The sequence below is a fragment of the Nicotiana attenuata genome, chromosome 3, assembly GCF_001879085.1.
Source record: "Nicotiana attenuata strain UT chromosome 3, NIATTr2, whole genome shotgun sequence".
Classification (NCBI taxonomy): domain Eukaryota; kingdom Viridiplantae; phylum Streptophyta; class Magnoliopsida; order Solanales; family Solanaceae; genus Nicotiana; species Nicotiana attenuata.
The window spans coordinates 31,925,821-31,940,368 of record NC_031991.1 but is presented as its reverse complement, the minus strand read 5'-3'; the positions used below and the strand labels follow the sequence as shown (position 1 = coordinate 31,940,368).

The following is a 14,548-nucleotide window of genomic DNA, read 5'->3' as shown; positions in this document are numbered from 1 at the left end:
TAGATTCCATTTCTTTATAGGAACACTAAGAAGTAATGATAAATAAGGATTAAAATAATTTCTACTTCAGGAAGTTAATTTTAGTTTTTGTTTTTTAAAAGTGAAATTAATACTAGTAGTGTAATATACTAATATTTAGCCTAGAGCAGCGGAGAGACTCTAGGGAAAACCCGCTACACCAAAGAGCTTATGCAGAAAGAAAGAAGAAATATTTAGAACCAGTAATTGTCTCTTTTTGCTAGAGGTATTGACGAAACCTATATCACATTACGAAGATACATGTGGAGAAATTCTATTCTTACACATGCAAATAAATGAATACAAAATTGAAGTGACAAAAGACCATTGATAATGTTGCACTTCAAGCACATGATTCGAAGCTGGAATCTTCTCAAATATGAAAAGATCATCCTACGTTTCACTAAAGCCGACTGCATCTAGCAAAGAGAGTGCAGTAATGTGTATATCAGAATTTCAATCAAGCGGGAAAAGCATGGAGTTAAAAAGACAATCACACTCACAAATGAGCATAGCATGCTTGTGCACCAGTGTGTATATAACTATATACAATCAAACCTCTCGATAGTAGCTTTATTTGTCCGAACATTTTTTTTGATTGCTATAGCGAAGTGTTGTTATAGAGAACATATATTATAATATAACATGAAAAATCGGCTGCAAAGGAAACTTGGAAAATACAGTAAAAGTGCTATAATAGAGGATGACTGTTAAAGAGAAGTTTGATTGTACTTGTATCATTTACAGTTCTGGATAAGCAATATGTGCAGTGATATCATCATAGCCTGTGTCATGGTAACAGCATTACCACTAGCTATTTGAATTAGCACCAAAATGTTAAAATATTTTTGCCAAATTCATCACACAATGGCAGAGAGGAAACATCTCTTCCCTAAAGACCCTGAGTTACTCATCTGCCAACCGTAGCCATCTTCAAAGCAGTCAATCTGCCATCAATTGCAGGCAACTTATGAGGCAAAGAATGGATAGATATTCTAAATCAAGACGGAAGTAATAAATAAAGTAATATACCGTATCTAGGACTTCCTCATGATCGTTCACTCCGCCAATTACCCATATATTTCCTCCCACCACAGCTGCTCCAGAGTAACCCCTGGGACTACTCATCTGCTCTCCCATCACCCATGAACCAAATCGCGGATGAAGTATCTCAACAGATGAAACCATGTTGTCTCCATCATAACCGCCCAACGCATATCTGCAAGCAAAAATTTATATGTCCGGTTATAATGATCTCCAAGCACAATGTACAACCATAAAATCAGGACCTTCTGAGGTCCAATTCAGACAAAACACACCACAATATTCTAATTTTGAATACAGTACGCAAACCAAACATGCCACAATATTCTAATTTAGAACACAATATTATATTCGCCCCTAAATCTATTATTCAGATAATTCGAGTTTCGATAACTATGAAAAGAACTTTCTAGTTCACTCAGAAAAGAGTGATTGTTGTCAATCTCAAAAATCCGATTTTCAATATCAAAATAGATGGAATAACTGTCTCCATTCCGATCACTAACTAAAAGTGTCATCGGAGATAAAATTCTGAATGTCTTCAGTGCCGAATAAATAATCTAACATTACTATATAATAGGTATAGGGTCAAATAAATTTATAACGTAAATATACAGGGTAAAATATATTTATAAAGTAGGTATACAGAATAAAATGAATATTTTAATTGTATATGGTGTTAACTGGTGTTTCCGGTGGGTATACCGCGTAGATTTCCCAGAAAATCAAGTAATAGTCAAAAGCCGAATCCTACCACCCTTACCCGTCCCAAATGTTTCTGGTATCACCCATTACCTTAAACCTGCTATTAAAGAAACCCACAAGAAGGGACAAAGTCACCGTGCTAACGCATCACCTTCCATCTAACAATCATTTGAGGACCATGAAACACAGTTATAAGAGTTTGACGGCAAAATTAACATATCTAAGAGAGGCTTCCAACAGAAATGGACTTACAACTTCTCATTGTAGGCAACCAGAGAGTGGCATCCCCTCCTCGTTTTCATGCTTCCAATTGTAGTCCACGTATGTTCCCTCGGATCGAATCTTTCAACAGATCTAAGTGTTAAACCAAATATCACAGTCAGACACAGATGGACTCAGAACAGAATCTAAACCAAAATAAGTGGCATTATTAGGTAAAAGCACCACATGGTCATACATCCACACCCAATAAAACCATAATATGAAGCATTACCAGTCACCTTTTTTTTTGTTTAGTTCATCCAGTTACTCAACAACAACAACAACATACCTAGTATTATCCCACACCGTGGGGTCTTGGGAGTGTAGTGTTTACGCAGACCTTACCCTTACCTCATCCAGTTACTCAAAAAAAAAAAAAACACCACACAAACTTTTGATGTGTTAATAACATTCCCTAATTGCTAATATATGTATAGACTGTATCAAGATTTTCTCCTCTGAAACTGTTTATACAGAAGAAGAAATGTTACCGTATTGAACTCCAAAATTTCTTTTCTAACGAGTACTTTAATCTAAAAACTTCACATGATATCAAAAGTAAAGTTTCATGCACCACATGAGCACTTTATAAATTTTCAGTTTAGTTTTATTCAAACTGGAGAGGGTATTTCATTTCGTCCGTTTCATGTCTCTGTGACTTGGAACTTCTTATAATGAAGATACTAGTAGCTTAGTAATTGTTGGTTCCTAGACAAAGACGTGATAACTCTTCAAAATAGGTTCAAGTTACAACATGGAAAACAAAAACTCATGAATGGTTAACCTTCTAACTAAGAGCTGATAATGTCATCCGGGAAAAATGTGCACCAAGCAGAGCGTATGACTTTCTCAACATCTATGTATGCTTCACTATTTAGGTAATCACAGCGGACTTGAGGAATTAAGAGAAATGTAATGCTAGTTTATTAAAGCGTAAGGAATATGAGGTCGAATAGTACCGGCAACCCGAGTATTAAATGGATTCAACATGGCGTGTGAGACCACGAAAGGAGAGAAAACATTGCCGGTAAACACCGCCGGGACAATCCAAGAAACGAAGTTCTACATGATCGAAGGGAATATGAGGTACAACTCTTTGTTCGGAAGGCCATAAGTCCACAACATAAGGGCGGTACCTTCGACCTTACACCAGGCGCTGAAGTCTCCCACACCGAGGGGGGTCAAAACGGTCTACGGAGAACAGCCGGCCGCAAAGGAAATATTTGATGTCGACGAAGTGATCTCGGTTCCCGCGGTCTCAACATCGAGGAGTGCGGAACTGACCAAAAAAGAAGAGATTAAATAGCAATCACTGATACCGGCCTCAGCCGAACCAGAGAAACAGGAAGAACAAGGGGCAGACAATGAGGACGATTACAGCGTCCCGAGATCATTCTTAGCTCCCGATGACACCGACACCACCAAATCAAAAAAGAGTTGGAGCAAGTCATATTAATCGAACATCTACCGGATTGAAAGGTATACCTGGGCACAGGGTTAACCCCCGAGCTCAGGAAAAAACTTATTGATTTTCTTAAAGCTAATGTGGATTGTTTCGATTGGTCCCATCTTGACATGACAGGGATCCCACCGGAGGTAACCACTCACAAGCTGAGTTTGGACCCGAAGTTCCATCTGGTTAAGTAGAAGAGAAGGCCACAGTCCAAGATCAAACACGCGCTCATCAAGGATGAGGTATCCAAACTTCTAAAAATAGGATCCATCCGGGAAGTTAAATACCCGAATTGGTTAGCTAACGTAGTGGTAGTACCTAAAAAGGAAATAAACTAAGGATGTGTGTGGATTATAAAGATGTAAACAAAGCATGCCCGAAGGATTCTTTCCCTTTGCCTAACATGTTGAGGGCATCGTCTGGGCCCGGTGCCATCTCGTTTGATTTTTCCCTTTCGGCTTGAGCCTCTTCGAACATGGACTCTGTGTGGGACGGCGTCTCCGTGATGTCAATGACACCAGCTGCCTCCTTCGGGGCGGGAGCGGCTTCTCGGGAGGCCGTGGCCTCCGACTCTCCTTCTGGCTCTCGAGCTAGAGGAGGATCGACCTCTTGGCCACCTTTTATGGTTGCCACCTGCTCTCCCTCGTTGAGTGTCGACTCGTGAGCAATGAACTCAAGGTCGTCATCCTCGGGGTAATCCCTGAGCCGGTAGAGGGAATCAGAGTCCGGCACCCCGGACTCGGACGGCCACCCTCTTCTTCTTCACCTCGGCATCCAGGGAGCCCGAGGACTTCCTTTTCTTCTTTTTTTTCTCCTCCTTTGCGGCAGCCCCGGGCTGCCCCGAAGCGGAGGGTTCGGCAAATGAGGATGGATCCTCATCCTCATCTAACGGCCTGAGCTCGGTGGTCTTGGGCAAACCTGTGAGAAGGAAGAAGACTTAGCGAAATACAAGTCAAATGTGTGAGTAATAATTCGGGAGACAACCTCACCATGGGAACGGGCCTCCCACTTGCCCTTCGAGAGCTTGCGCCATGCGCGCTTGGAGTAAGACATATGTTTGCAGATCCCCTCGATCCACTCCTTGAAGTGGGGGGCTGCATTAGCAACCCGAGCAACCGCTATACAACGATAAACACATGCAATTAGGAAAAGAATAAAAAGGAGTGCCAAATACTCGAGAAGGAAAAGACTTACGAGATGCGTTCCACTTTTTGGGGAACGATAGAAATTCGGAGGGAATGAGGTCTTCAGTTTTCACCCGAACGAACCTCCCCTACCAACCTCGATCTCAGTCCTCGTCAATGCTCGAAACAGAGCTTTACTAGCTCAGCGAACGAGCTTGATCAACCCCCTCGGAAGATTCGGGGACTGCAGCCACGAAGCAGATGGTCGAGGGTGAACCGAGGTGCTTCGGTGTTGTTTACGAAGTGACGGAGGAGGATTACGATCCTCCAAAAATACGGGTGAATCTACCCAAGGCAGGCCTCGTACCTTTGGCAAAAGGTGAGGACTACGGGGTCCACCGGGGAGAGCGTGAAGGGGTAAGTGTAAACACTTAGGTACCCTTCCACGTGAGTGGTGATGTCTTTGTTGGGCCTGGGGACGAGCACCTCCTTACCCTCCCAGTTACAGTCTACCCGAATTGTGGGGAGTGTCTCTTTAGTAACGGAGCATATGTACCTCCATGCCCCCTCGTCTCGGTCCTGTTGAGTGGGGGCCTTCTCAACATTGAAGTCATTCTCAATAGAGCAGCCCCCGAGGACGAAAGTCTTCAAGGGACGCTCCTAGGCCACCTCGACATCTGTGGCCGGGTTGGAAGATGAAGGGGTGGTTTGATGAGGCACGAATTTGAAAGTTTTTGCCTTCGGATTCTGGAAAGTATGAATGTTTGAAGAAAATATATGAAGAATTGAAGATGGGAGAAGATATGAAGGTCCAGGTTGAAGACTCAAAGAGAAAGTAAGATTTGAGAATGAAGATATGAAGATCTAAGGAGCAATGTATGAAGATTTGAAGAAGTTAAAGGTGAGTGGAGAATTTGAGGGTAAGTCAAAGAGTTCTGGAATCGGAAAGTGGAGAAGTGAAAAGGGGTCGGAGTTTTTAAAGAGGAAGAACAATCAATGCGCGGCGTTTCGCATTCGAGCACAGTCAACAAGCGGCTGACACATGTCCGAAGCCAGAACGACGAGACTGATGGGACGTTTCGTTGACCCCTCAACTCGGTCGTAGCGTACAAAGGAACTGGGGATCACTTTTCGCTTCCGTCGCTTCGATAAATCTATCCTCCGGAAAATGAGGGGACTATCTGTGTACGGGTAAAATCGGGGGCAATACCTGCCCCGATTCTCCGGTGAGAGAACGAAGGGAAAGCACGGATCCGCGAGGTTATAATCGAGGCCAGAAACACCAGGCATGGTAAAGCAATGGACGATATATCCGACATTGGGCATTGGTAAAGCAACGTACCCCGAACCGAGTATAACTTCTAGACCTCGAGAGACGCAGTGGACGGTTATGCATGACGGATAAGGGCCATAATACTCGCCCTCTACCGGATATTCCGGCGCGAATCTCGTGCAGTATCGATTATGGATCAATAATTACCGGGAAAAGAAGATTTTTACCTTTTTTAGACTTATACTAGGACTGAAATTCTCCTGTTATATAAAAGGGGAAGTCTTTCTTTAGTCTGACACGTTGTAACACGCAATTCAAAGCAATAAAAGTTTTATTTTGTCTTCCAGCTACTGTTAAAGACATAACTCACTTGTTCTTTTCTCCATTCGTGACCGGGCTTGATCCGAGGGTCCAGTCGAGGGCGAATCCCACTGTTCAATCCAAGATCAGACTTGGTCATCGTATTGCAATTGGTTTGATCATTTATTTTGTCTTTAATCCATCTATCTATTATTTTTAATTATTCGTATAGAATTAAACCACGTATCCTTCAAACCGCGTACAAATTTAATTGTTACTCATTTTTGGGTTAATCAGATATATAAAAACACAAGAAGAAGAAGAAGAAGAAGAAAGTGGATATGATTTGGCGCATGCAACAAATGGCTGACTAAAATGAAGTACAGGAAAATCACGGGAACTCGAGGCTTAAGGAAGACGGAAGACAAAAGATAAAAATTAGCAACACTAATGATTCTTACTTCAGATAAGCCTTCCCATCATAACCACCAACAACATATATAGCACCATGAATATCTGCTGTTGCTGCAGCAAACCGCTGCAAAAGATGCAAACGACCCATGTCAGTTGAACTGAGCAAACTTCAGGATATATCAGACTTGCATCTAGCTTATCTAAGAAAAAAGAAAACCACTCTTCTAGTTAACAGGTCTACATGCTTGGTGATACCAATATAAATCGCTCATGTACAACAGCGCAAACTGTAAATAACTGGATGATACCTTTTCCATCATTGGCCGAGCAGAGATCCAGTTTCCAATGTTGAAATCAAACATTTCCACCTCTGAAAAACATTGAGCACCATTTCCACCACCAATAGCAAAAATTTTATCATTCAAAGAAGCTCCAGCTAAGCTCCCCTTCTTCTCATTCAGGGAAGGTTACTGTATCCATTGATTTTTCAATGGACTGTATGATTCAACTAGAAATGAGCAAATATTGTTAACATATTTCTGTTGTAAACAGACAAAAATAGTGGAAGAAACAATCCTGATTCTTATACCTGTATTGAACCACACATCACCATATACCCCACCAAGTACAAAAATTTCACCATTTAATTTCACTGACGATGCATGCGACCTTGAAAAGGTCATTGGGCTAAGTGTTTCCACACGATCGTGCAAAGGGAAGTAGGAATCCAAGGATTGAAGCCATGAAGAACCATCATATCCTCCTACAATGACCACAGATTCCTCAAAATTCCTTGAGGAATACAATGGCTCAGGTTCCAATGTATTATGTATGTTCATCAACCGTCGAAGCTCCAATTTGGAATGAACCTGATTATGTAACAAGCACATAAATTTGAGGAACTGAAAGCTCATACAATTCAAGGGAAAAGAAGGTCAATTCACTATAGCAGGTTTAGCATTAGCATAGAAATTTCTTATTCTTACGTTCTGTTGGCTACCTCTCTGAACTATGACCAAACCACAAAGATACAAATACAAAATTTTAGGCAAAGTTCACAACTTACGGACATAAGCACCAATTAGGAAGACATTTCTGTAAATAAGCCATAACATAACTAGAGTAAACCATGATATTTGGAAGCCTTCTATAGAAGTATCCGATTATAGTGCATAATTAACATGGTATTGGCTAGCTCAAAAACCCTGAAACGTCTGTGACACCCTATAAATTATTGCAGTTGATTCTCTATACAAATATCCTTGGGGAGACACAACGCCCAAGCTGCCTCAGAATTCAAACTTAATGTCCATGTCTCCTCTTCTCTGCCAAAATAACTTCCATTTCTTAAGGTATGAGAATAAACCATCCTACAAAAAAAGCTCCATGTAAACCACAATACGCTTCATATAAATTATTTTCCCCTATTTTATTACTAAAAACGAAAAGGTAACATGTAGACAATATGTATCCTTTACAAGATACTAAACGACACTCCATGGCCCCTTTTATTACTTTTTGAGAGAAGTACACTCCATGCCATTTTAACCGTCTAATTTGACATACGACTAATTTTTTCCTGAGGGGGACTGTTAAAAGAAGAGTTAAATTGCTTATTATCTTTTGGGGAACATGTCGAGTCATTTGCATGTTTTGAGAATGAAATAGGAAAAGGGTTGCATAAGAAGGGTAAATGATGGCCTTTGGAAACAGTTTCCAGTATACTACAGGAGAACATCTTATACTACATCTCTTAGGCTTAGTACTAAATTATAAATTAGTATCCAAAAGAATTATTCACTTAAGAAAAAGGAGATCCCCAACCAAAAGAGTTCATAGCTGAAACAGAAGGTGCAAAGGAGGATTCTAGAACAAAACATATTTGAGCATAAAATGAACCAGCACAATAAAAAAAATTAGGTCTCAGAGAGGGCATGCACATACCAGCTCTTGCTCCAAAGACATGATTTTCAGGTCTTGTTCCAACTTAGACCTCTTCAATCCCTCCACTTCTCCCATTAACTTCAAAGATAATTTATTATGGTCTATTAGTAGCAGCAAAAGGGAGGAAAGTTCAGGCAAACAAGACTGGTCAAAGGAACAATTTAATTTACCTTATCTACAACGGCTAAAAGTTCAGAAGGGTCCACTTGTTGGGGTATCTCCAGCACTTCGGAATTTCTATCTTCAGAACCAATGTTAACAGCTAAAGATGTCTGAGAAGTATCTCTTTGACCTTCCTCCTTTAAGCCCATCAGACTTTTTGGTCCATCATCCGGCATTTCGACATTATCATTGCCCGTAGAGGATTCTGAATTCTGACTTTCTCCACACGATGACTCCCATTCAATTTTCAGTTCATTCATCTGCTGAAGATTCAACTCAGAAGTAGTGATGATTTCAGAATGCTCACTCTCCTGTTCTGTGTATTGCCTTTCAAATAACTTGCTCTGCTGACTGGGGCAGATTGACTCATTCTGCAGTGAAGAATAGATAAAGCTCGATGTCGATTCAACAGGTTCTTCATGATCCGCTAAGCCCCACGCTTGATACTTATGCCCTTCTTTGTCAACAGAAGTTGCAAGGCATAATTCCCAATCCATTCTATTTTTATCTGGGGGTGGTGAAGTGGGACTTGAAGATGAGTTCAGCATCGGATCTATCTTGTCCATGTCAGAAGTTGCATCTGGCTTATCCATGTCTGAAGCTGAAGATTTAAACAATGAACTCCACAACTTATGTGTATAAGACTTGGGTTCGATTACTGGTGTAGATGCACTAGTGCTTCCTAGCACAGAATTCCCACAATTTAGCTTCCTAGTAGTACCAATGGAAGCATCTGCCCAACCACTGTGATCCAAGTGATCCGGTCTTTCCTCTGAATCCCGGTCTTTCATTTCGCCTACTGGTCTAGTCATTGGTAGACTTTTGAAAAGATTGTTCCACATAGATGACTTTAGCAGGCCAGTAGCTTCATCTAAGGCTGGCAAAGATGAAAACAAGTCAACCAATCTTCTGGTTTGGCTTCGATCCAGCTCAAACCAAAAGAACCCTCGCGCATAATAGTTGTCGCCAATGATTGAGGCAAACTGATCTTCAGTCAAGGGACAATACCTTTGTCGGACTCGGATTCTTACCTTTTCAAAGAAGAGAGCACACTAGGGTTAGTAACTTGGATTTGCTAGTAAATTACAGAAAAACTAGCAAACCAAAAGTAAGTAGGACAAATTATTGTACCTGTGCTGGATATGCTGTACGTTCTGATCCATCAGAAGTCTTAGTCCACCCATATGGATTGATATTCAATTGTCCATGGCTAGCAGCCTCAAAGATGCCATGGAGCTTACGATCACTATAGTTGAATAGGAATAGTGTTAAACCCATGCTGATTTTCTTCACATATGAGAAATGAGGTTCTGGTAAACCTGTTAACAAGGTCAAGTAAAAAATAAAGGTCCACATTATCTAACTGTTGTGCAATCTTCACCTGATAAAATAGTACCGATACAAGAGTCTGATAATAGAAAACTAACCAAACAGCTGTTTGAGCAGGCATTCCTTATGCGTGGCATGCGTGCATCCAAAAATTACTGCTCCAAGCTCGGCCTTTCTCAGATTCCTAGCTGATGCACTAAAGTTAACTGTCGACATGGATTTGGTTTTCTCCTTAAGAGCGAGTGTTGTCGTCTTTCTCCCAGCTCCCATTCTTTTTTAACATAAATGACCTGCCAGTCGAGGAGGAATGATGTTGAAGTCTATGACTTGAAAGAGTTGGTAATCACAATTCTTGTCAAATCTGCACAGCTTGATCTGTACCAGTTAGCACTCAACAACTACCAGAAAAGACTAAAGATCACACACTAAGTAAAGCTCGCTTCTGCCTCTATCATTAACTCTTTATTTTCGAGAATTAAAGTATTGATGAGAACAAAAAAAACACTTCATGCAAGCCAGTGTCAAATCCACATACATCATAAGTATGTTAAAAGGTTTCTATGCAATCATGAAGGACGGAATACTAGGTTCAAGTGCTTTTTATGAGCATTAAGAATGTTAAAAAGCATGCCATGAAAGACGTTTAGGGATGAAATAGCAGATACTTGTTTCTTATGAGCACAAAATGTGGCCTTCCTGTTAAGGGCTTTGGGAATTCGAAATGCACGATGATGCATTAACTTGTGATAGCATTTAGGAAACTTTGTATAAGGCCAACTTCATAAATGTTCTCTGTGCTTTGTAGTAGAAGAGAAAAACAAAGTAACATCACTAGTAGTTAATGTCAGAGGTTCCACAATGTACTCCTATGTGTTTTAATGACCAAAACGAGTAAACAAAGATGTCCAGAATCCAGATTGAGAAAAATTCTCAATCTAGGCATAAGGAGTACATGTACTATCTTGAGATCACAAATCCAATCAGTAGTTAAGTGCATCATATGAACAAACACAGAAAGAAAGAAGTAACCAAGAGAAACATTTTGTCCATAGGAAGAGCTAATAGGGGGGAAATTGGGAGAATATGTAAGTACAATCCCATGGTAATTGTTGTTACCAAGGAAAAGAATGTGGTTGAGACAAAATCTAATAGGAAGATAAGACTCTCTGCTGAAATATTTCAATTGTCGATCAAAAGTTCATTGCTAGAGTTTCTGGAATCTATCGATATAATTTATTTGACCTAGATACCAATGACAAGCCATGGAAGCTTACAAGCAAGCTAAGGAAAAAGCCTCTATAAAATGATGAGTTCAAGAATGATTGATGCGTGAAACATAGGAATCTATCTTAATATTGCAAAACTGGAGTTGACAAACTGTAGCAGTGGGTTTGAAGTATCACGCTACGCATGTAAAGCATGAATCATCGCTTTCATATTTATTCAAAGCTATTTTAGGTACAGTCCTGTTCAAGGCAACCAAAGGCCACCGGGCTGCCCTTTTTAAAGGAAAATGCAAGGATTAACTTAAGTTCAAGATTATGCTGATTGTGCTGCTCTTGAAAGAACTTCCTTGCTGTAAAACAAAGGGAAGTTTGATTATTACTTACACAAACCACAGGAAGTAGACTACTGATCACTGAAGCAAAGGAAAATACAGCAACTAGTGAAAGACCGTGGAGGGTTAAGGCCTCCAAGTACAACCTTTATCTACAAAGAAACTTACAGGTCACAGCATTATAAACAAAAAGCAATGGAGCCAAAAAAAAAAATACACAGTTAATAGAAATTTTGAGCAGGTCTAGAGAAACAGAACAACGGACAATGTGCCAAGGATAATAACGTAACTTGGGAACAAAAAGTAAGAAAGGAAGAGGTAGGCCAAAATCTACATTCTACAACTACAACATAAGTTAACAAGAGTAGTCCACGTAAGCTTATGGAGTCATAATGCTTAGAACTTTTATGGAGTTATATTTTGCAATTATAACAGGTTGTATTAATCTTAACCGCAGTGATGTCATTCTAATAATCAAATAGATAGGTCTTCTTACTCCGTTGTTTGACAAACTCAAAATATTTCACAAGATTTGAGAAAAACACTCTTCTTTTCAAGACTGAAAAATCTAACCTCAAACAACCCATAATGACTTTACAAGATACCTAAGCAAAAAAAGGAAACAAATAGTAGCTAAACTGCAATGCGCAGATTAAAAAATTGTGTCCAGCTCTATACCTTGAGGCAGCAGCACAACATCGCTAGTAATATCTTATACATTAGACAAGTACTGAAACATACGAAAAGCCTCGCGATAAGAGCAAAATTTTTGGAATTAAGTAAATGCGATTTGCTCAAATAAAACAGAAACAACCAAGTCAAAACAAAACGTAACTCAACCACCTGATATTGACTTATTCGATGTAACTTGCATTTACAAATCACACAAATGTATGCTGCAGCAGACGTAGCTCCTACTAGAGCAGAAGCACCTACTACGAAACCCTTAGTTTGCCATTCCAAAGCCAAATTTGAAAGCAAAACCCGAAGTCTTATCAAAATCTGGCGGAAAACAATTCTTTCTGAAGGTTTGGAAAAATTCACCGTGAAAGTGAGATAGTTTCATTACCCGAAAGGAAAATGACTGTTTCAATTTTCTATTAAAGGAAAAACTTCTTTTGTTCTATAAAATGAGCCGATGACAAAATTTAACAGAAATTTAGGAGGAAAAGCTCGTGTTAGTCTAAATAGAGCTTGCACTTCAAACAAAAGATAAAAACAAACAGCAGGAAAAATATTAGCAAAAACTACACCGAGAAAACAGCAGTATAGAGATACTCCAATAGAAAGTTAAAGGAAAACAGTGTTAGAAAGGAAAACTAAACTCTTCGCTTAATCGCTTCTAGTAACAGTGAAAATACATCAGCACTCAAACAATAATGCATCAAACAGAGATTTTCGAAGACGATCACGTATTAAACACCTATATCTCTTCTGCAAATATCTACATAATCGTCCCTTGAAAAACACAAGAAGCTAAGCGATCATTAAGCGTGAAAATGATAATAAAAATTACCTCTTCACGTTTCAAGTGAGAAGAGAAGTATGATAAGAAACCTTCAAAGGACGAGAGTGTGACTATTTAGAGAAAATTGAAGAGTCAGAGCGAAAAAAGTGTTATGAAAGTTTTTAGAATGATATTTAATGCTCTAGAGTTCAGGAAAAGAAAGCCAAGTGGAGAGACACTGAGCACTGAGCACTGAGCAGAGGTGTGACCGGAGGGGTGCCTACTATAACCGTACTTATTTTCTTTTTCTGTTTATTGGAATCAAAAGGAGCTCCGTTTAATTACCTATACTTTAAAAGATTTTTACTTTTCCATTAAATGCTTCTTCTCATCCTTTTTATTTGTCAGTTTAACTTTAAAAAAAGTTTGATCAAACATATTTGGCACTTTAAAAACCTCAGAAATTACTCTTATTTAGCTAGTTTTGGTTCCAACCTTACTACTTTAAATGGCATATATAGTCACAATTATTCATTTAAGTAAAAAAATACGACTAATTTAGTCAATACTCGTAGTATAATTTATGCTATCAAATAATTTCTTACTAGGTGTGTTAAATCTTAAACAACTTATAAGAATAATCACACTAAATAGTACTCCCTCCGGTCCAAAATAAGTGATTTTTTGGCATTTTTCTTGTGGTCCAAAATAAGTAATTTTTTCAGATTTCAAGAATGAATTAATTATTTTTTTCCTACATTGTCCTTGAAGTAAATGGTGTTGGAATATGTGTTAGGAGTGTTTATGTGAGATAGTAAAGGTTAATATGGTCAATTTCATTGCTAATTAATGTTAAAAGGTGGATTTCTTAATTTGTGTGAAAACATCCAAAAATCACCTATTTTGAACCGGAGGGAGTATAATAAATGATTTACTACGTAGTTTGTATTTGCAATAAAATTACTTATAATTGATTTCTCAACTACCTTCATAATGCGGAAACGCTCTGCATTGCGTATCGTTAAAAGCATTCCGAAATACGCATGAGAGCTGCCATGAGCCTATAATAAGTCCATTACTTGCTTGCTCAGAAGTTTACTAAATAAGGTGGTGAGCTTAAATGCAATTGAGCGAATTGACTGCCTTAACCTCGAAACCCTTGTATGCCGCTTCTGTTTCATTTTTTTGTCCTTTCTATAGGCCCTTTAGGATTCAACATTTGGTCATCTTTGCTACTGTTTGCTTTTTATCTGTTCAATTTTTTTTTTAACTGTTTTTGGAATAAGTACAGAGGCATAATGAACAAAACTGCAACGCATTGTGATGGGTTGTGACATGTAAGGTGAACAAATTCAAATTTTATTCTATATAACAAATTGGAAAAAAAATCGTTTGTTCTCCATCTGTCCCAATTTTATTTAATGCTTTTTTTTTTCAAATTTAAACTTTTTAATTTTGGTGATATTTGTACATCATTGCCCCTTTACAATTTATAATTCAAGAAAATAATTTTTTT

At 39.0% G+C, this 14,548-nt stretch overlaps 1 protein-coding gene across 1 annotated transcript; it reads right to left on the bottom strand.

The window, feature by feature from the left end:
- Window positions 697-10,772, bottom strand: LOC109224586. The gene is made up of 10 exons (XM_019389137.1): window positions 10,126-10,772; window positions 9,830-10,017; window positions 8,707-9,729; window positions 8,537-8,614; window positions 7,182-7,461; window positions 6,901-7,100; window positions 6,640-6,716; window positions 2,020-2,121; window positions 1,051-1,237; window positions 697-965 (listed from the first exon to the last, which is right to left on the bottom strand). The coding sequence occupies exons 1-6, from the start codon at window positions 10,295-10,297 to the stop codon at window positions 7,060-7,062; spliced, it is 1,782 nt and encodes a 593-aa protein (XP_019244682.1). The 5' UTR covers window positions 10,298-10,772; the 3' UTR covers window positions 697-965; window positions 1,051-1,237; window positions 2,020-2,121; window positions 6,640-6,716; window positions 6,901-7,059.